At 43.2% G+C, this 22840-nt stretch overlaps 1 protein-coding gene and 1 pseudogene across 1 annotated transcript in view; both read left to right on the top strand.

The window, feature by feature from the left end:
* The first annotated feature begins 13133 nt into the window (after positions 1–13133).
* LOC104342227 (uncharacterized) lies at positions 13134–14549 on the top strand (annotated as a pseudogene).
* Positions 14550–15105: 556 nt separating this feature from the next.
* Positions 15106–22840, top strand: part of LOC104341715 (uncharacterized) — a 73472-nt gene continuing 65737 nt past the window's right edge. Inside the window, exons 1-5 of the mRNA XM_086480120.1 lie at positions 15106–15118; positions 15334–15402; positions 15862–15936; positions 18210–18293; positions 22550–22591. Of these exons, the coding sequence (XP_086336246.1) occupies positions 15106–15118; positions 15334–15402; positions 15862–15936; positions 18210–18293; positions 22550–22591 (283 nt within the window). The remainder of the gene's footprint in view (positions 15119–15333; positions 15403–15861; positions 15937–18209; positions 18294–22549; positions 22592–22840) is intronic.

The following is a 22840-nucleotide window of genomic DNA, read 5'->3' as shown; positions in this document are numbered from 1 at the left end:
ACTTTGATTTGTCTTCAACAGATAGAGCACCTATTATTTATATATAGGGTTTTTTTAGAAGACTGTAAAGAAATACTTACAAGAACATAAAGTTATCATCTAAACGATCAACTTATATTTTTAACACCCTTTTTTTTTTTTTTTTAGGTTAATGGGTCCACAGGCCCGTTAAAACCGATGTTCGCTTTTCCCTGATTTATGGATCGCCCGAAAAGCTTTCACGCCGTTTCCGTACATCAGACAACCCTCCGATTCTCTGTCCGTCTTCCCACGTAACACACTACGCTCCAGCCAGAGAGGGCGTCGACGGCCAGTTTCTGCGGCCCGAGCCGCTCCTACGCCGGCCCCCTCCGCCCCACCGACCCCGCGCCCATGGCGGCAGGCGGGGCACCTCGGGCCCGCCCGGGCAGCGGCGCGGACCGGCGCGCAGCGGGGCGGAGCGGCCCGCAGGGAGGCAGCGCCTCGGCTGGGCAGGCCCGCCGCCCCTCAGGGCTGAGCAAGCCGGACTGCAGGCGGCGCTGCGCCCAGGGCGCGGGGGCGGCCATGCCCGTCGCGCCGCGCCGGCGGAACGGCCCCCCCCCACCCTGCGGGCCCCGCGGCGCGCCCCCACTGAGCCGCCCCCCCGCTCCGCGCCCCGGCCGGGCCCGAAGGCGCTACCAGCTGGCGCCACGCGAACACACGCGACTCCTCTACCTGCGGCGGCGGCACTGCCTCGCCTCGCTCCGCTCCGGCAGCCCCGCGCTGCCGCGGCGGCAACAGGAAACACGCCGGGCCGGGGCCGAGGCTGGGGCCGGAGCCGAGGCTGGGGCCGGGGCCGGGGCCGGGGCGGCGGCAGGAGGCTCTCGGCGGCCCCCAGCGGCGGGCGTGGTGGGCCGCGTAGTTCCCGAGGGCGGCTCCGCTGAGGAAGCGGCCCGGGCGCTGCCGAGGGCAGGACTACGCTTCCCAGGGAGCGGTGCACGGCCGGCGGGGCGGGGCGGGGCGGGGCTCACGGCGCCGGGGCGCCTCCTGCCACTGGCGTGCGCTCGAGTCGGTGCCGGGGAGGGCCCGGCGGGGCTGGCGCTCCTGGTGACCGAGCGCGAAGCGCCAGCTGCGGCGTTGAGGAGCCCGCGGCTGGGTTAGGGGCGGGGGTGCGGTGGCTGTCCTTCGGGCGCTCCCTTGGTAACCAAAGTCTCCAGCTGGGCCGTGTAGTGCAGCGTTGTTGCAGTCGCTGGGCGTCACTGCTGTGGGGTACAAACACGCTGCGCCTGGCCAAGTTCTCAAGCAGGTCGTTACGGCACGGACAAGCACTTACCACATAGCCATGAAGAAAGGATTTGCATTTGCTGGTGATGGGTGACGAGGTGCCTCTGTTAAAGAAAAAAAAAAAAAAAGGCAGCTCACCCATTTGCTTCCGTGCTTTTGCAGTCAGTATGTCAACAAAGTCTAGACATAATCGCCGCCAAAACAAACCACGCTGGTCTTCACGTGAGTGGCTAAGCACCTGCCGTGGGGAATGATGCACCCTGAGTGTCCTGACCTGCTCAGGGCAGTATGCAACACTTGCTGAGCGAAGGACAAGTATGCAGACAACAGGGACAATAAGCCCAGCAACATGTTTTAGAAAATCACTGCTTTTAATCTTAGGGGTTCTTTTTGGTCCTAGGTAACTCAGGTTGAGAACTTTTCTTAGCTGAATTCAAAGTCAGGTCTTAGGGATACTTGTAGTTCATGCTTGTGAAAACTGCTGAATTGCTTGCAAGGAAGACAGCAGAGATGGCTTCCCCATGTGAGAACAACATTACAGAACAAGCTAGACACAAATCCCAATCTGCACTTTCTGTTCCAAGTGCAGCCCAAAACAGACTGTGGCTAGCTGCAGGACTGTTCCTGCAAGAAAACTGCTGTGTAATTGAATTTCAGACTGTGGGAGGAAATAAGACAGCAAAGACTAACACCACCCATCATCCTGAAACTCAGCTGCACACAAGCTCCGTTGGACCAAAACTCTTGCTTCTGTGTAGCCCAGCAAATTCACTGTCATCTTTTGCCTCTGAGCCACTCTCGGAATTCATGTTGTGCATCTTTGACACAGGAAGATTTCAGTTGATCCGTCAGGAAGTCTGTCCAGCTCCTATGAATTTGAAATACAATGCTAACCCCACATGCTGGTGCTATGAAAGGGAGTTAAACTAAAACATGCAAAAGTAGAGATGTGTGAAGAACTGGGGGTTTTTTTCAGCATGCAAGCATCTAGTCTTAATCGTGCAAGACCATCGTCTGTGCCTGATTATCCTGGTTTGGCTGGGACAGCATCACAGCCTAGCCATGCTACTCAGGCCATTAGCAGTATCAAGCCAGCCAGGGCAGCTACAGACGTAGCTCATCCCATACTGTCATGTTCATTATAAAAGGGGAAGGTTTGCACTGTGGGATTCCTCCTGGGGTTGTCTGTCCTCCTTGGGCTCCTCTCTGCTTCTGAGGACTGCTCTCTGGTTGATTGTGACTGCTGCATGTCTGTTTGGCTGAGTATGACTTTGTATACTTTTATTGATATTAGTGCTGTTTCCTTAAATCTGTTTTCACTTCAACCCACAGGTCTGCTCTTCTTTTCCTGATTCCCCTTCCTGGCTGGTGAGGGGTCATTCATTGGGTGATAGAGGAACTGTTGTAGTTTAGCCCCAGATAACAGGCTAAGCGCAGACACCCCTGCTACAAAACTTACGTAGTTACTACTATAGCAGATAGTACTTCATTGCATTCTTGGTCACCAACTACAATCTCATGGTTCTGCTTATGAAAAATCTCTTAGTGTAAGAACCGCAAGTGAGCCAAACACAAGCGATTCCTCCTGCTCCTTCATGAGAACTGCTGCTGACAGCTGACTTCACAAGAAGTTACTGTCCAGCATTTGTGTTGTGGCTTTCTATTCTGATGACACATCGCCTTCTGGGCAAAGAGTGTCTCTTCCTATATGCCTGGGCAGTGTCAAAAAAAGCAGGAGCCTAAATTCATCGACCTCGTGGTAAGTCTGTAAGATATCCTTGGTAAACTGGTAAGATATTTATCTGTAGATAGTGTCGTACAATGAGCAGAATCAAAGGAATAGAGGAATAAAAGAAGAACTCCCCAAGTCCATCTACTAGTTAGAGGCTGTGACATCTGATTGTATCTAAAATGAACTAAGATCACCCACCAGTGACGGCTGTCTGCCACCATGACTGCATTTGGAGTTGCTCTCTATGTCTACCATTTAAAGTATTAAACTAAACTGCACCTCCTTGAGTAAAGTTAGGGAGTCCTGAACATGAAGTTATGCTGCCAAGGCTGAGGGAATGGTAACCTGTTCATGGAAAAGACGATGAACAATTTGAAACCTCTTAGTTTGGCTTAGATGTACCAGAGCAACACGTCTGCCATTAACCATACATTTCTCAGGAGAACAGGCATACTGCTCTTTTTCCTTATGGAAATCCAAGATAGAGCTTCAGGGCAATGAAAATGGAAGCTGTTTTGGCTCATGAAACAGCCTACTGTGTTTTCTTATTAGGCAAAAAGCAAAATGGTGTGTTGTGCAGTTAGCACAGTGGGTAAAATTTAGCTTGCAAGCCTCCCCACTAGTTCAACGTGCTGCTTCAGGAATTTGTAAATGGCTTTACACACTTCCAACAGAGATGCTCCCACTGCAAGTTCTTCATCCTTGGACATTGTTTATCTAACTGATTACTTACTGAGAGCTTACAACTCCAAGCAGCTATCTTTGTTACCTGCACTAAGCACAGCCGGTGCTACAGGTGCAGGTTTAAGCCCACTGTGAGGCAGAGAAGGTGGTTCTTGCATTTCTTGGCGACTTTGCATTCTAAGTTGAGCACAACCTGTGTCCTGTCCTGATGTTCCTGAAAAATGAGCAGTTAAAAAGGGTAGGGCTTAACTGACAATGCGTAAGGTGAAAATAACCAGAGCATTAGTTCAGAGACAGCTCTCCAATAACCTCTACCTGCTGCAGGAGTTTGCCTGATTGTTGCCCAAGGTCCCTACTAGGCATTTAGATGTTCACTGCAAACTTGCAGACCTAGTGTTGCTTCTCTGCAACAGAAGACATTAAAGTTCTCAAACAGGCACACAGTTTTTCAAATAGTTTTTCTGATGAGGAGAATCTGTTGAATGCGGTAGAGTGGTTTTAATGAGTATCACGTTTGTGGAACAATATATACTTCCTTTATGGTTTTCAGAACGAGCATTGCTGTATTATTTCACTGCATGAAAAGTACAGAGAAGACATACACTTCACCGGCAACTCAGAAACACAAGAAGTGTCAGAGTTACTTCCTGCAATTTTTAATAGATGCATTGAACATCGATTAAACAGTGATACAAGTCCTGTTTTTCTGTGCTTCAACATAAACAAAACTCCTGAGCCAGGAATATAGCCCTCATTCTTTTCTCTACCAAGTCTGGTATAGCAAAAAACGGAGGGAAGGGGTGTTATTATTAAGTTTGGCTTTTTGTCTTAGCAGCAGTTCTGCCAAAATTTTATGAGAAGTAGGTGTTTGTAAAATAAATCACACTTTAACAGTCATACGTGAAGAAAATGAGGCATATCCAGATCCTCCGATTGCTGAGCAGGACCCCCACCGAAGCACCCAGACACCACGAACCCGCCTTTCCCTGCCCTCCCTGTCCTTTCCTCTGCTCGCGACTGCCGCAGGGCGCACCGCCCCCCCACGGGGCAGGCAGGCCGCCGCCGCCCCGGGAAGCCCCGTCTCGCCCCTGACCCCCGGCTCACCCGGGCGCCACCAGGCCGCCCTCCCCCAAGTCTGGCGGCCGCGGCCGTCCAACGGCTGAACGCGCGGGACCGCCCCCACAGGCAGCAAGACGCGCGCCCTGCTGGCGACCCGCGCCTCTATTGGCTGGCGGGCGAGGAACGTGGCGGGCCAGCCACTGCACGTGGCGGTCGCGTTCTTAGGGGCCTCGGTAACAGGAGCCATTTTCTTTTAATACGGAGCCTCGCCGGCGGCGGAACGGAGGTAGGAGCGGGCTGGGCGCCTCTGTCATGGAGGCGGGAGGCTGCGCCCCTCCAGCAGCGGGGGCACCAAGCGGCGTGAGGGTGGCGATGAGGACAGCGAGTGCTGGGACAGGCGGGCTCAGTGGCGTCCCTTGCGCGAGCAGCAGGTAGGGGCGCGCTGCTATCGTGTTTTGTCTCCTGCGAGCAGATCTGGCCGGGTACAGCATGGACCAAGAGGACTGGAACGCAGAGATGAGGGATGAGGCCGTGTCAGTCGTCCCACTCCTTGAGCAGGTATGGGGTGGCAACTGTTGGGCTGTAGCACGTTTACTTCTCTTTCCTTTCCTTCCTTGCACCCCTGGACCTACGGTCTATGTGGCTGGCAGGCTGTGGTCCCCTGTTCCTGTGGTTCCTGAAGCATCTGGAGTAACTTGCCCTTAACTTTTTGTGTGTTGAAAAGACAGTGTTTTCTTAACAAATAGTAGCAAATAGTAATCTCTCAAAATGTTGCCTTGCCTCCCTGGAGGTTCCTGGGGAATGATGAGTGTAGCCTATTGGTGTTAACTCTTTCAGCTGCTTAGTGTTGCCTTCTTACATGGGGTTGTGAGAGGAACTGTACTTTTTGGAAAAGTATGTGGCGTAAAAGTGGCACATACTAGTAGCTTGCTAATTATGATACGTGGGCTACGAGTTGAGTGAGATAGGCTAGTGGACTGGCAGAGGTGGGAAGGGGAGCAGCGAAGACTTATGTAGGGTCTAAACCTGTAATTGCAGATCAGTTGCAGTAAGGGGTATTCAGGTGAAGTTCTGTAACTACTGAAAGGGATGATTCCTGTTGCCTGCCTTTTTTCCCTTCTAATGTATTACTGTTCCTTTGTGCGTGTGAAATCTAGTGTTTCTGAAGTTCTAAGATAAACTGATTGCTGGGTTTGGGGTGTTAGTAGACTGCTGGTTCTTGCAAAAGTCAGATTGTTCCTTGTTGCTGCCTATTGAATAGTGAAAGGACAGTGGTGGAACTGCATTACTGGGGACTAGCAGAACTGCATCTTTTGGTGGTAGTTACTGGCTGTGGGTTAGACGCGAACTGTAACTTATGTCTCTGTGCCATTGATGTCCTTTTAGCTATTCTGTTTTCTTTCTCTTTCTGCTGGCAGTCACTGAATTGCTATTTCTTTTTATCACAGCAGTGACTAGAACATGGGTGACTGTCTTAGCTGATCTCCATTGTTGTTAGTATTGCACTATATGTTGTTCCCAGACTTTATAGTCTTTAATACATAGGTAACGTAGGAAAGGTGAGGCATGCACCTGTTTGAGGATAGTAGTTAGGACTTTGAGTGTTATTTACTGTACGTTTTTGCAAAGATGGTAGGCTGCTGCAGGAGTTCATTGTTGCAGTTACTGAAGAGAGGAGGTTTACTCCCCACCACCAGTTTGCTTGCTGCTGTTTTGTTCAGGTACCACTGCTTGTTGTATACTTTGGTGAGCTCTTCCAGTTTTCTAACCTGAAGACTATTCTTTGGTGATGGAGATATCGCTTAGATGGCCTTGACCATTAAAGCTGGTAAAGAGAAAATAAATGGAACCTCACCGTTTCTTGATAGTAGTGAGTTGTTACATGGACTCATTTGCTTGGAAAACTGCAGACTTAAAAAATAAGAATGTGACTTTTCAAGCAGGCTTAAATGTGTATAGAAACCAAGTTGACTTAATTGCATCTGTAGTTCCGTATGCTTAAGCGGGTCTTACCATGATGGCTGTTTTCTAAAATAAGTTAACATGGTCAGTGTTCAATCTTTTCATGGTATATTTTGAAAGTGTTTTTAGTGCCCAGCTTTTTAGGGAAGAAATGCAAAAAGACTCATGGATCTTGACTGGGATTACGTATCAGCTGTGTTTCGAAATCTGGATAGTTCACAGTCTTCCTTCCCAAGCTCACTATCATATATCCAGAAACAGGTGGAGATGTTGCTTCCTCTCAGATACTCTGTTTAAGTTGCTTCTATAAATTGCGTCTAGGCAGCTTTCCCCCCATGACCTACTACAGCATTTGCAAACCCAACTCACTTAAACTGACACTGGAAAAGGGTGCTCATGGAAATTACTCTTGAATTAAATTCTTGACAAGAGAAAAGCTACAGTTGGGTCAGGATGTAGTACATTTAAGTTAAACTGTGCAGCTTAATGGTCTCGAGAGTTTGACAGCAGGTGAGAAGAATTCTTAAAATACAGTTCTGGAGTTCATAGCAGAACTACGGTGCTGTGATGTCAGGTAACTACTTTCAGGCCTAGTTCAGAGATAAACCTTATGTAGAAATTATTCCTATTCAATTTTGTTATTTTTTACATAGCAGCGAAATGCTTTGATGTGAAATGAAGTATAAGATACAGGAAGGCAAGGAGAGACAGATAAAGAATGGTGTTTTGTTCCTTCTGATGTCGTTGAGTGAATGTTGGTATCAGAAGAAACTGCAATAAATTTCAGGTTACTCTGTAATGAATCTTTGGTTATTGGCATTGGTCTTAATGGGTGTTTAAATTTAACCTTGAGGAACAAGGAGGAAGAGGAGAGGCAAATGACTTATCCAGATGGATTGCAAAAAGAAGAAATTACAGCATACCCTTTCAGAGTAGTGGTTTTACTAGTCTGGGTTTCATTTCCTGTAGTAGTTGCTAGTCACCTTGAGAAGTGTGAAAACTGTAGTAGTATCTCAAAAGCAGGGTCTTGAAGTTAAAGGTTTGGTAGTGGGATGTTCCTCAGTCAGCTGGTGTTTTGGCTTACTAGTACATGTCTGGCTTGCATTAAACAGGGGAAAGTTAAACATGGCCTTTTCCGGAAATAAAACCGACCATAAAATAAAATGTGAAAATTAGGTATTCTGAATTTTTTCATGTGGAGTATCTGAATAATCTTTGAATAAATAAACAGAGAGATTTCAGGTTTTTCCTTTTAAGATAATCTGTAAGCATCCTCTAATAAAACCCTAGAAATGCAGTTATGAAGCTGATGGAAACAGGTTTTTATTCACAATACAAACAGTCTGAAAGATTGGAAAACACTTAAGAATATTATACTATTGTTTTGAACAAGGACTGTTTCTTATATTCAAGGTTTAAAATGTTGATTTGCAAGCTGGCAAAGCTGATGCCTCCATAAATCAATGGCAAAATGCAAGGTAAGTTCACGTGTCTTCTGTGTATGGTGTGGTTTTGGTGACATTCAGATGCAAACAGTATGCTATTTAGTATGCCGAAGTGTAATGAACTGAAGTGAACAGAGGAGTCTGAGAGACTCTGTTTCAGGAGATACAGAAGGCAACTTATTTCAAGTGCAAGACTTGGTAACTGCGTTTGTATTTATGTACTTTGCTTGGCCTGAGGTTAACATGATGTTGTGCCTTTTTTCTTTTTGTAGGTTGGCATTGCTGAAAGACCAAATGGCCCCTCACCTGACTGCGGTCCAAGCGTAGGCTCATTTGGTATGTGAAAGGCACTTTTCTTTCTACTGACATTTGGAGGAGATGATCCCTTGAGCAGTTTAGGAGATAAAAGAAAGCCACAAAATTACCATTGTGGTATTTTCATGTGTCCCCCATGGACTAAGCAATATCAAATTGTGTGGGTAATGTGACAAGTAGACTTTTCTTTTGACCCATTATCCTTCTGTATTGACTGCAGTTATATGTTGAATACAGCATATAATTTATAGTGAGAGTCAACAGTGTTACCTCACAGGCATTTCTAAAACAGGATCATCCTGAATGTGAACAGTATTGAAAATAAGTAAGTGTTACATGCAATGTTGAGCAGTTCTAGCAAGGTCCTGTTGTTGAAAATAAGGTTAGATGAAGTTGTTGAACAGAAATTTGGATCCATTTAAAACAAAACCCAACAGCCAAACAACAAAAACCACAAGACAAAATACTGATATTTGGTATCAAGCTTCTCTAAAGCACTCTTGGTTTAATGAATGTGATGCCTTTATAAACTTGAACAGAAGTTTTAGATGTAGAAGTTAGAACAAGCGTAGATATAGAAGTTTTAAATATGCCAGACCAGGGTTGCTGCTGAAGGTAGCCCCAGGCTTTACTTTCTGTGACTCTACAATAGTCAGATCGGGAAACAGGTCTTGCTTATAACTGACAGCCTGTGGGATAAGGCAATTGGAGTGTTCTCACTGTAGTCTCTGAACTTAGGAATGGTCTTTAAGACTGCTTGAGGATATTTTAACTTCAGTGAAATTCAGTCGGGAGGTAAAAATTTTGAGCTTATATCATTTAGTTGATCCAACTGTGGAAGATCAACCTAAACTGTATTTTAACAAATTGTGGTTAGCACAAATTACATGGTATCATAGAACAGCCCAGGTTGGAAGGGATCTTGGAAGATCATGTGGTCCAACCTTTTGTGGTAAAGGAAGCCTAGATGAGATTATCTAGCACCCTGTCCAATCCCATCTTGAAAATCTCCAGTGATGGGGACTCCACCATGTCCTTGGGAAGGTTGTTCCAGTGAATGATTGTTGTCACTGTAAAAAAATTCTTCCTCTATCACAATGAAACCTCTCCCAGTGGAATTTGTACCTGTTGCCCTTTGTCTTCTCCATGTGGTTCTTTATGAAGAGAGAGCCCCTGTCCTCTTAGTAGCTGCCCTTCAAGTACTGAAATACTGCAGTGAGGTCCTTCCTGATCCTTCTCATCTCCAGGGACAAGAGACCGAACTCCCTCAGCCTTTCCTCATAGGGCAGGTTCTTCATATGTTTGTAACCGCTTATTTGTTTATGAGCTGTTAGAACATGGCAGTATGTTTATTGCTGATGTGTCTCTCGCCTGCCTTTCAGGTTATAGCTGCAAGGCAGACTTCCTCGAATTCCTTGTCCCAAGATGTTGGTAAATTAAGAAGGACAGGCACAAAATACCACTTGTGCTACTTGAATTCCTCTGAATTTGGACAGTTACAGGAAGTAGAAAATTCAGAGGACAGGCTTTGCATTCATACTAGAACAGCGGAAATGTTTTATGAGGTCTTTAGGTTGCTAACTTCAGTAATGGTTTGACACAGAACACGTAGGAAATGCAGTGTTTGTGAAGAGAACTTGAATTGCAAGTTAGGTGGAAGTAAGTCTTGGAGCTTCATGTTTTGTTCCAGCTCTTTCTTTCTGACTAGTCGGCTCTACCTGCTAACTTTCCCATTATATATTGCGAAAATAACTAAATATTCTCTGATCTGTGCTTCTTATACTGAACTCAAGGCAAGGAGGGCTTTTCTTGCTGAAGGTCTTGCTTTCACTGTCATTGTTAACCATTTGTTCCTTTCCCGAGCTAGGTGTATTGTGCCATTTTAGATCAGCATGAGCAATTTCAAAGCATCTGTTTTGGCTTGACACAATCATCTGGTTCTTCTTAGTTGACAGGGAGCTCTGTCAATAGGGGGTAACACTGAGGTTGCTTGCTTATGCTAGATACAAGCAAACCTTATTTGCTGTTCAAATAAGGACCTAAAGAACTAAAGCTCTTCAGGAAGTCCAGAGGTGGGGCTCACCATTGATAAGATTATGCATCTTGTGTTGATCTTGTTTAAAAGGGTATGTCAGTATTAGGGATTCCCTACATCATGATGGAAAAAGATGTCTTTTTTTTTTTTTTTTTTTTTTTTTCAGAGAAGGCTGCATGGGCCTTCTTTTTTCTCTTGCAAAATTTCTGTTTTTTGAACAGATTGTGCTTCAGAGTTTTAAATTAACATTTCACGAGCTGCTCTCTTGGATGCATTGCGCTTCTAGTCTCTGTATAGTTATACATAACTATAACTAATAAATAACTACATTGTTAGTGATATAACTTGCTTGTTTGACACTAAATAGCATGAGTAGAGTTAGTGTATGCAGTTAAACTTGAATTTTTATTTTTTCCCTGAAACAATATCTAGTAGTAGTACTGTTGTGTAAATCCTTGTAATGAGGATAAGCTAAAAGTAATACCCCATACTTGCAAATTATTTTTTTATTGAGCTTTGCTTTGACTTAAGTGAATTAATTCTTTATATTGCATTTTCATAAAAGCAAAACTTTCTTTACAAGCTGGGTGTGCTGAATTTTCAGTTGTGAAGGAACTTTTTTATTTCCTGCTTCATACTTCTTTGGTACTTAAAAAAAAATAACAAAAGACCACCCATGAAGAACCCCAAACAGAAAACAGAATTAAAAGTCTTGCTGAAATGACATTTATTTAGTATGTACAGGATTTGGGGGTGGATGTCTCTGAAATAGATTAAAATCAGGATTTTAAATTCCCATGTACAGTAGAAAAATGTAAGTGAATTCATATGATCAGGAAACCAGCAGATATAACAGCTGTTGTTCGGGGATATGCTGATACAATGCTAGATTTTAGTTCCAGTGAGCTGGAAACAGAGCTTAATTCTAGTCCTCTTAATCTATCCAATATTGCTTGAAAATTAGTAAATTTAGAGTGGTGAATGAAATGGCAATGAATTAAACACTAGCATTTAATACTTCTAGACTCCCTATAAGACCAGTTAGCTTGCAAACCTGGACATGAGGTGTACATAGACATGAAGGGCATGAATAATTCACATAGCAGGGGAATGATAATTATGAAAGTTGCTATACTTACAGCAATCTGAATAAGCTGGTTGGCAACTAACAGTGCAGTCTGCAGTTGATTGGTGTAAATGCTAAGCATGGCATACCTGACTAATAAATGCTTATTACTTCTGTCCTGTTTGCTGTGTATAAATCTGTGTATAGCATCTTTCATTACTAGAGGCAGGAGACACAAAGGGCAGCATGGTGAAGGAACTTATTAAAGCAAATGCTTTACTGATCAAGTATTTTGTTGCCACATGATGGGCTTTCCAAAAACTTTGAATACTGAATTAACTTAGTGTGTTTAAGGTTTGGAAGTCTCAGTGGAAGAGGAGTGATGGAATGAGAATGGGTTAGCATGACAAGTAAAGGGAAGAGAGTCCTCACCACTTTAAAGACAAATAGACTTGTTCAATGGAAGCCAACCTATTGTGGTAAACCATAAAAATACCAATTTAAAGGTAAGGTGTTTTTATTTGCTGCTTGTTACATGTTCCATATAAACATGAGTATCAGAATCTTTTTTACTGGCTGTGACACAAACTACTCAAATCTTCAAAGTGAGCACAAACTCTGAACTTTGTTCAGACTATGAAAGCAGCAGTTTAACGCTTTGTTTAGTGTTGTATAGAAAAGTTTCCTAATTGAGTCATTTGATAACATACCAAATGTCATCTGTCTTCTTTTTTTACTTTATGACAAGCTCTGGTATATAGGTGATCTCTTTTAATGTATTTGTCTTGTTGTGGAATGTACTAGTGCCTGTTTTTTTTTTCAGGGGTAGCTATATTATTATGTTAAGCAGTTTTAACTTGGAAGGAAAACAGTAACAATTGGTTTCTGTGATGTGCCATATACTTGCACATCCTGGAATTTCGTAGACTTCATGTTTTGATTTCAGATTTATTGCCTTTATGATGGTTGTTGATGTATCCTGATCTTGACTTTGATATTGCAGAAGAGGGAGTTTTGTTTTTATAGAATCACTTGGATTGGCAAGCAACTCTGAAGATTGGCTGGTCCAAATACTTGCATAGAGTAGTGTGAACTGTAGCAGGTTGCTCAAGACCTTGTCCAGCTGAGTTTTGCATTTCTCCAGGGATGGAGACTCTACAAGCTCTCTGGGTAATTTGCCTAGTGTTTAGCCACCCTCAGAGGAAAAAGATTTTCCTTGCGTTAAAATGGAATTTCCTGTGTTTTGATTTGTGCCCGTTGCCTCTTGTCCTCTCATTGAATTATCAGTGAAAAGAATCTGATTCTTTCTTGTCTTGGCTCTCTTCTGTTAAGAATTAAGATCCTTTGAGCATTTTTGTCTCCGGGCACAAGAGCTCAAAGCCACTCTGTGTATGACATGCACCAGTCTTTTCATTATCTTTGTGATCCTTTGCTGGGCTCACTCCAGTATGTCAGTGTCTGTTTTGTACTGGATAGCCTAGAACTGAATGCAGCATCTAGATATGGGGTCATCAGTGAGGAAGGACCACCTGCCCCCACCTGCTGGCAACATTTTTCCTAATGTAGTGCAGGAGACTGTTGGCCTTTACTGCAATGACACGTTGCTGGCTTATGTTCAATTCGCTATCCAGCCTTAAGGTTTATGTCTGCGAAGATGCTTTCCAGCTGGTTGGCCCCGGTGTGTGCTGGTACCTGGAGTTACTCTTCCCTAGGTGCATGTTATGTGCTGTATTAGGTGCCTCTTTAGTTGGAGCAGTTGAGGAAAAGGAACAGAAACAGAAGGCAGAAACCCAGTTGATTCAGTCGCAACAAGATTTGATCAAAACATTACAGTGTCAATTAGAAGAAGAGAGATTTCAAGTGGCTCTGCTGAGACAGGAATTAGTTAATTGTCTCTTAGCAGACACAGATGACCCTAATGCCATTGCGGTGACCAAAAAGAAAGCCGAGGGAGTTACCCCTCCATCAATTTATCCCCAAGCTGAATTGTTTCAATTGAAAGAAAGGTTGGACAAATTAGAAGTCCTGTTGAGACCATTGATTAAAAGTGAATATATCTGTGATGGAGAGGATGACATGCCTCAGGTTGTGACTAAAGAAGTGCCATTTATGGCCACTGAATTGGCAAAACTCAAAAAAGATTTTGACCTCACATCAAAGGAATCGGAAACAGAGTAGGTGTGGAGGGTCTCTCTAACTGGGGATGACCAGATCTTATTGACAGAAAAGGAAGCTGAGGGATATTGGGGACCTGGAGTGTTTTTGACTACAGGGAACTGTAGGGCTCCCTGGTCCCTGACTCAGTGGGTTGCTTACTGGGCAGGAGGTCTCAATCCATTAGAATGAGGAGATCTGCTGGCAATCATAGGATCTACAGATCAATTAGTAGAGAGTGTTCAAAAGGCAGCTTGTCTGCAAATGATGTATGACAGGGAATTAAAACCTAATCAGGAGTCACCCAATATGATTCCTGTGGACCCAGAGAGGATGGCCTCTCTCATCCGAGGGCTCCCAGACTCTGTGAAGGCCATAAGAATTCAATTGCAAGGCCAAATTAGAGCCACTGCAAGTGACGACCAGGTCACAGTGGCATTGGAGGGAGTGGTCACCCCAGACCACAAACATTCTGATAGAAAAGTATGGACCTGGGGAGAGGTTGCTCAAGAATTAATTAATTATGGAAGGAAATACGGCCCTGTGCTGAGCCACCCCAAACAAGAATCTAAGGGAATTAGGCGAACTGAGGAGGTACCTATTTTGAGAGAAACCCCAGGAAAAGTCTCTAACCACGTCAAGAGAGGGTCAGACAGTGAGTGACAAAGAAAGAGGGTCTATTTGTGGATGGAAGGGCTGAAAAAAGGAATACCTAGAGAAATAATGGACAGACAACCCACTAGAATCTTAGAAATATTGGTATCCACTTGGAATAAAGAAAAACCTGACATCCCCTCTGTACCCTCTTTCCTGATTGGCACCTGTAAGACCGAGGAGACAAAAAATGAGCAGTAGGGAAACGATCTCCTCCCCCCCTGTAAGTGAGCTGGGGGGAGGAGGATGGCAATATTTAAGGAGGCTCACTGAAAATGAAAAGGGGAGCAAGAAGGGGGAGCAAAAAGGAGAGCCAAAAATGGAGCAGAGCTGAGAACCTGCCTGCCTGCCTGGACTGGACCACCGTTGGAAAAAACCCTAGATCGGAATAAGTGGACGCTACAGATCCCTGGTGGTGACTATTGCAGCGTCCTCTTCTTCTTCTTCTTCTTCTTCATCCCTCTCCCTCCCTCCACACACACCCCCACCCCCCCACGCTTTGTAGTGGTGTTGACAATATATGGCCTCGTTTGTGCCTTAATCTCGACGGGTATTTGAATCAGCAGCCCCGGTAAGAGTCTATCTCTTTAGGACTGCAACAGTGCAGGATTTTGCATTTATCTTTTTTGAACTTTGAGGTTCTTGTCTGACCATGTCTCTAGCATGTTTTGAGTTTACATTCAAAACTGTGAGTGAAACACAGCCCTGTGTTGTGTCCCAGTTTTGTATGTCTGCAGATTTTCTCATCATCTAGGTCATGAATGAAGATGGTAAACTGTGTTGGCCCCAGTATCAATCAGTGGGGTACTCTGCTAGTCATTGGCCTCCAGCTGGAGTTTGTGCTGCTGATTACAACCTTTGGAGCCCAGTGGTTGAGTCCTCCTCACTGTCTGATTATGTAGGCTGCACTTTATTGGTTTGTATATGAAGATGTTATGGGAAGCAGTGTACAGAGTCTTACTTCCTTGTTGTTTTCCTTTTCCAGGTGCTGTTGAAAGACCTAAGAGGAGTCAGCATATGCAGGGTCATTTTGGAGGGTATTCTATGAGCGGAGGTAGGATTGCATGGGTAAAATTCATAGTTTTGGGGGTGATTAAGCCTTCCTTTTGGGCAAAACATTTAGAATGGAGGAGCTTGCAACTGGTGTCCGAGTAGATTCTGGAAACTCAAATTTTACTGTGTTGGTGGCAGTGCTGTTGCTGAAAGGTGCTGTTCCTTAATGGAAAATAGTACTTACACCTCTCCTAAGCTTTGTAATTTTAATTCATTTTCTTTGTCTTATAAAAGGGCACCTTAATCACATGGTGGGCTCTTTTGTTAGAGTGGGAGTTAGGCTGCAGATATGAGGTGCCTTTCAGCCTGAATGATTCTGTCATTTTACTGTTGAGTTTAAAAGAAACTGAACTGAAACAACAACAACCAAAAAAACCCCAAACCCGGCCAAAACCGAAAACCTACCCTGAAGTCAAAGATAGCTTTGAATGTTATGTTGATTCTTTTTTTCTAATTATAGATACTAGTGAATTTCTGAACAGGCAGTATCAAAGAGTGAGTAAATTTGGTAGCGGAAGGAATTTTGCAAACAGAGGTAACTTTCTGGAGTGTCTGTAATTCTAGTGGCTAGTTTTATTCGATACACTAAATTTCCCCTATTCAGATACTCGGTTTTGTTGTACCAGAGCCAGATGAGTATTTATGACTTAGAGGCTACAATACCAATCCTTATTTCTGCATAATGTAGACACTAAGGTATCATCCCTTTGTTTTGACTGCACGATATAAAATACCCTACAATATTTGCCAGAAGGCAGGACTCTGTGTTTAAAAATCGATGTTTTGTTTACGTCTTGCTTTGGTTCCATTCCCCTTGGAGAGGGGTATTTTTCTAGTAATTTCATTGAGTCATAATGTAGTGTAAAAGGCAGCTGAATATTAATATTCACATATATGCCGTGTGAGGGACTATGCCAGTTCTCTTCTATGGAAGATGTGAAAACTTGCTTTCTTTAGGGTCCATAAAGCAATGTTTAATGCCTGTCCTCTTCTTGTTTGTAACGGTGAGTGACACTTTTCTATGCAATACACATTGAAGAGATTAGTGATTGACAGTTTGGCAGTACTGCTGCATACGCTTCCACGAGGTGCTATCAGAAGTACATAGGGCAGTGGAGACTTATTATCACGTAGCATCTGTCAAAATAGTTCTAAGGCTGTAAGTGGGACTGGTTATGAAACAAGGAAGATGGAAACTCTAGTCCTGGTTTGGGCATGTTTAGCAAAAGTTCTGACCTGCAGAACAGCTGTGGAACCACTTGAAGTTGTTACGCTTATTCTTTCAAAAAATTCTGCACCGTTTCTCCATCTCTTGGATTAATGCGTATTATGGTAGGGGAATGCTAGACTCATTTGACTAAGCAGGCAGCAACACTTTGGTGGTGCTGTGGAATGATGACTAACAGTTCTGCTGTAGACTTTCCAGCAATCATGAAGAAAATCACAAGCTGTATTTAAGGTCAGTAGTTATGGATTTTATATCTAGACTGTCTCTTGTGTGTGAGCCTTTAAGGTGTGATCTTTATTTATTTATTTTTAATTTGGTGAAAGTCAAATGACATAAGTCGGTAGGCACCAAGCATTGGTGGAGAAGGAGCTACAGGTACTGTGGTAGGAGAACTTCCTGGTCTCATTTAGCAGAAGATGCTCTTTGTCATTATAAGGTGTTGGAACAGGTGCTCAGTTGAAGAATAAAGACTGAGGAGTAAATGACAATACAAGTTGACTGCTTGGATCTTAGACAACACCTAAAACTGTATAAAATGAGATATACCTTGTTTATGCATGTGGCTGTTTACTTCCTCTCCTTCCCCATCAGGAGGTTGACTAGGCCAAGGGTTAGAAATAAAAATACACTAAGTACTTGGCACTGCCTGTCCTGAGCAACTGAATAAGCAATTCTGAGTAATAAATAGAAATTGATAGATCTGAAAGGCAGGTTTTCAAATCCTCACTCCATAGGAGGCAGCAATTGCAATAGGACCTCACTGTACAGTACTGGTTATGAAAACTGAGAAGGTACAGGTGCTGTCAGTTGTTCTGTGACTGAACCAGAGGACTGAACTAATCTGCATCATAACCGAAGAATTGAAAGTTAGTAGCTTATATAGCATATATGTGTGTAAAGTCAAATACTTCAAGACTTAATGTTGGATTTACTTCTTGCAGGAAGCAATACTAGAGAAGAGCAGTAGACTCTTCTCATCATCATTTTTAGCAAAAAATACTTCATTTTTTCATACGTTTAGACAAACCGGTTTTATGGTGCTTTTTATCTGTATTAATAAAATAAGGACTGTGAAGAATAATCGCCGAATAAAAGGACTTGATCTGCACGTGCAAAACTGGGCAAACTAAGTTACGGTGTACTATGCTGTACTACAAGTTTTCGAGAAAGGAGCATTGTAGAAGGTTGTAGTACACAAAATAGAGGTGTTAGAGGATTTCCTTCTAGCTTTTGACAAAGTGAGAGTAAGTTGTTTTGTTTGGTTTTTTTTTTTATATTGACTGGTTTGTGTGGGAACAGCATACATTTAGTCATTCATTCTGGGTTTGCTTGCTCCCTGAGAACTACAAGTATAAAGGTGAAAGCTATGAAATAGCTCCTGTTCTTCAGCTGTGTTGTAGAACATGGATAATGCCTTTGAAAAATACTGTCACTGGGAAAAATACAGTATAGGTTGGAGATACAAAGAAATCTGTTAGGGCTGTTGCACTGTAGAGTTTTTGGAGTGAAAAGTACTATTAAGCATAGTACCTGATACTAATTTTAGACACTATATCCACTACACTGTGTATTACTCACAGGTATTGAAGGTGAGCAAAGAGACAGACCTCAGTCTGGCATTTTCCTTGGCTCTAGAAGAGGAGGAACATTTGGAGGTGATGCAGGTGAGACTTTTTAAAAAGGTGGTGAACATTTCCGTTTCCTCATTGCTGGTTTGTGGCAATGCAATAGCTTCTTAGCTTTGCTAAATGCTGTCACTGTGGTTGTTCTTTATTTCTGAGTTAAGAACCTACTGCAAATGTTAGATAGCTTGCTTCCATTCCTGCACAAGGCATGTTTGTAACTTGGATAAATTTTAGGAATTGCATTTTCAAAGCTGTTGCCTCCTCTAATTTTTTTCGTAGCCCTAGTGCTACTGGGTCAGTTAACGCAGAGTGAAGCAGAGGTGCTAACCGTAAAATTGAAAGCAAGCCTTTAAGAACTTGCTCAGTTTTTAAATAGTCACTCTAGATTTTTTCCACCTCCCCTATAAAGGGAAGTATTGTTTTAGGTTTGTCCAGGCTCACAAGTAAGGTTTGTAGCCCTGAGAGGCCAGCTTTTCTGATGACTTTATTCTAATGTTGTTTTTTTTTTTCTGCGTACAGAGGATTTTTCCCTCATGGTCTGGTCTTCCTTTGCCACTGATGCTACTGAAACTTGTAAACTGTGTGTTTTGCTACCTAGAGCATAGTAATCTATCACTCATGGAAGTCCCATAATTCAAATTAGAAATACCATTAAACTAGTGTAGTGGGTAGTGGATGGTGATATTTGCAATGTAAGAACATTTTGTGTGATACTGGTAAAAATTTTTAACTGTAGAAAAAAATACAGTATTTGTTTCAGAAGTGCTCCTTAATATCCAGAGAACACTTGATTTGCCTCTATTCGACTTACTCAAATTCAGTTTTTCAGATTTTTAGTTCAAATAATGATTTTTAGAAACTTGAGTGTTTATAGAGGCAACATGCTAATACTCATAGTGGACTTAACTGCATCCTTAACGCAGGATAGTGATACCTTACTTTTTCGTGACCACGTATAAAGTGTCGGTATGTAAAGACTGTTACGGGTATTGGTGGGCAACAGTTGCACTAGTCTGTATAGAGAGAGGTTCATGTGGAAAGATAATTCTTTATAAAGAGTAGTTTGTTGCATGGGAGGTATGTTCTTTTACAGTTAGAGTATGTGTGTGGACCTAGCGAAGGAACAGCAAGCACTGCTAGGCTGTTGTGCTGCCTCCATCTCTGAATAGCAGTCATGTCACTCTAACAGAGTTTGTAAAGGTCATGAAGGTAGGGCTGTGCTGGCTTTTCTTAAAACAGTTATGCTTCTTGCAGTTAGAGATACTGTGTAAGCATATTCTATCTTCTGATGGAAAAATAAGTATTTAGAAGTGATAACACACACTGTATGTTGCATTTTTGCTTGGATTCTCTGTCACCATCTCAACAAAGCTGTGATATTACAGAGTTGCTTAAGAGTATTGCTGCTGAACAGAGCATTCCTGATCCAAGTCACAGTACTGGCTGCCTCTTTAGAACTGGTATTTATGTTTAGAGTTAATAGTTTGATCTTGTTGAGAACGAGTAATTGGATTAATAGGGTGCCTTGATGCTATTCTTCTGTGCTTGTGTCTTGGTTTGAAAGACAGGTGTCTGCAGAGGAAGGCAGGAGCCTCCCTTGAAATGGAAAAGGCAACCCCCTTCCCTCCAAATTATTATAATTTTGAAATTAACGGGCCTTCAGGCAAAGATATGGGGAATAGGAATAACAGTTCTTTACTAATATATATATATATATAACACAAGGCAGGAAAAAAACCCAACCCACTGGTTTACACTGACAGAGTCAGAAATACAACCTGACACCCTGTTAGGGTGGCAGTAGCAGTCCGATAAGATGCTGGCTGCAGTCCTCCTGAAGCGATGGATGTAGTTCTGTTGAAGCAGTGATCTTGTAAAAGGGTCTGGTCTTCCTCGGAAGGTCCAGTGGTAGGTAGGTAGCTCTTGTCCTCTGGAACTCCAGTGGAGGGGGAAAAACTCCTCTGGGAATCCAGTGGAAGAAGGCTGCTAGGGTGTTCGAGATCTCAGTTTTTATTTAGCATGGACTGCTTGGCTCCTTCTCCCCGGGCGGAGCATCTCACAATGGGATGGCGAGTTGCGAGGCAGTTCCTTGATGGGCCATTAACAGGAGATAGTCCAGAGGGAGGACGCAGGGAGCACCGCCCCACCTGATCTCAACAGCTCATGAAGATGGTAATAGCATACTTTTTTTGGGCACATCTTACACTGTAACCTAGGACAGCTTGCATGGCTGCAGGAGGAAGAATGCAGATAAAGGAAGCACTGCAGGGTCGCTGTACTTCTGTGATACCAGTCTTAAAATTGTCAGTCTCATATTATGATTTTTATGAATGGCCTGAGCTGTGCATTTCAGTAGAGAACCTGTTAACAGCTTTCGTGTTGTCTTTCCTCTACACTCAGTCTTGTGTCCCGTATCTTCCTTTCTAGCCTCCATTCTTTTCCAGGCGGACCTTATATTAAAGCGTCTTTTTTTACCCTTCTTTAAAATCGGCAACACAACTTCCTGCACAGAGTAGATACAGGCTACCAGTTAGGTTTAAGGCTTTTTCTATTTTGTGTATAGTAAGACCAAGTACTTAAAATGGATTATGGAAATGCTGCTGTTAATAGCTCAGTCTTAATACAGTTTTTACTTATGTAAAACATAAAATCTTAGAGTCATTAGGTTGGAATAGACCTCTGAGATCATCAAGTCCAACCGTTGCCCTAACACCACCATGCCCACTAATCCATGTCCCAAAGTGCCACATCTACATGTTTTTTTAACACTTCAGGATTGGTGACTCCACCACTTCCCTAGGCAGCCTGTTCCAATGCCTGACCACTCTTTCAGTAAAGAATTTTTTTCTGACATCCAATCTAAACCTCCCCTGGCCCAACTTGAGGCCATTTCCTCTTGTCCTGTCACTTGTTACTTGGGAGAAGAGACTGACCCCCACCTCACTACAACCTCCTTTCAGGTAGTTGTGGAGAGTGATAAGGTCTCCCCTCAGCCTCCTTTTCTCCAGGCTAAACAGCCCCAGTTCCCTCAGCTGCTCCTCGTAAGACCCGTTCTCCAGACCCTTCACCAGCTTCATTGCCCTTCTCTGGACACGCTCCAGCACCTCGATGTCTGACTTGTAGTGAGGGGCCCAAAACCACACAATACTCAAGGTGTGGCCTCACCAGTGCCAAGTACAGGGGCACAATCCCCTCCCTGCTCCTGCTGGCCACACTATTTCTGATACAGGCCAGGATGCTGTTGGCCACCTTCTTGACCACCTGGGCACACTACACTGTTGACGAGCACCCCCAAGTCCTTTTCTGCCTGGCAGACCATGTAGTACTTCCTCACTTTTAGGAGTAAATGTGTTTGTTTTTCAAGTGATAATGAAAGCAACACACATACAATGCATGGATGTCAAGGTCAGAACTTTCAGGGAATGGATGTTATGAACATGTGGCTGTTGAAATAACCGGAAGGTTTTGTCTTCTGATTTAAATTCGCTCCTAACTCTTGAAAAACTGCTATCATGACACTGAAGTTTATGACTATGGATCTTTTGCTGTTTAGAAGTTGGTTATATAGCATGAAACAGGCATCTGGTTTTGTGGAAACGTTGAATGATTCTTAAAACCAAGATGCTGTAACCGTAAGCATGTGTGAATTTCTTGTTACTCACAATATTTCATTCATCGGTTTTAGGGGAAAAACCTCACTTAGGAGGTAACAAAACAAGGTTATAAACCTGACATTTGTGGCGTATCAGTTTCTTGTTATAGATGCTTTTTTCCTCATGATTCATTTCAAGTGAATACGGACAACTATATCTGTCCTTGCAAAGCGTATGCTGGATTTAGGAGGGATCATTCCTTTTGATTGTCTTCAAATATGACTTGCTTTATATAGACATCTTGTGATGGCCATCTCGTAGAGAGGGATGATTGCATTTGATTTGATGGTAAGGGACTTTAAATAAAGTCAAATAAGGACCAGATTTGCTTTGTGAAGTGCCTCAGCAAGGTGCTGGATCTAATTCCTTCATGTTGTTACTGCAAGGTCCTGCTAAGCTCAGTGTTCTGACGTCTTCTCTTTCTGCCCTTTAAAACACAAATACGGAGCCTTTGTCTTCTGGCTTTCTGTAACTAAGCTTTCATTGCTTACTTAAATATTTCTACTCATTCTACCAACCATATCAGGATCCACTGTTGAGTTTTCTAAGTGCCTGTAGGAATTAAGGTTCTTAATTAGATCTTCTCTCAAATGAGCTTTTTTTTCCTAAAATGAATTAACTTTGGAATGCTTTCTTTAACAGCAGCTTGCAAAGAATGCAGTGAAGAAATAGGTTCTGAAAGAGGTAAGTAGCTTTTTCCACAAGTAACATGCCAGTTTTAACTTGTTTTTAACTCAAGGAACATTGTCTTACTTAAAGTTGCTGGAAGCAGTTGGGTGAAAAAGAAGGTAGGGATATGGGTGAATGCATAACCATCTCAAAACAGTTTGTGTAGCATGAGTTGCCAAGCAAATTCTGTTAAACTCTGTATGTTTAAACTTTGTTCATCTTTGAATTAATGGGTGATGCAGTGGTTGTTCTCACCTAAGTAAA

The sequence above is a fragment of the Leptosomus discolor genome, chromosome Z (genome assembly GCF_034619465.1).
Source record: "Leptosomus discolor isolate bLepDis1 chromosome Z, bLepDis1.hap2, whole genome shotgun sequence".
NCBI classification, from domain to species: Eukaryota; Metazoa; Chordata; class Aves; order Leptosomiformes; family Leptosomidae; genus Leptosomus; species Leptosomus discolor.
The sequence above is the reverse complement of the archived record's forward strand: the minus strand, read 5'-3'. Positions and strand labels throughout refer to the sequence as shown.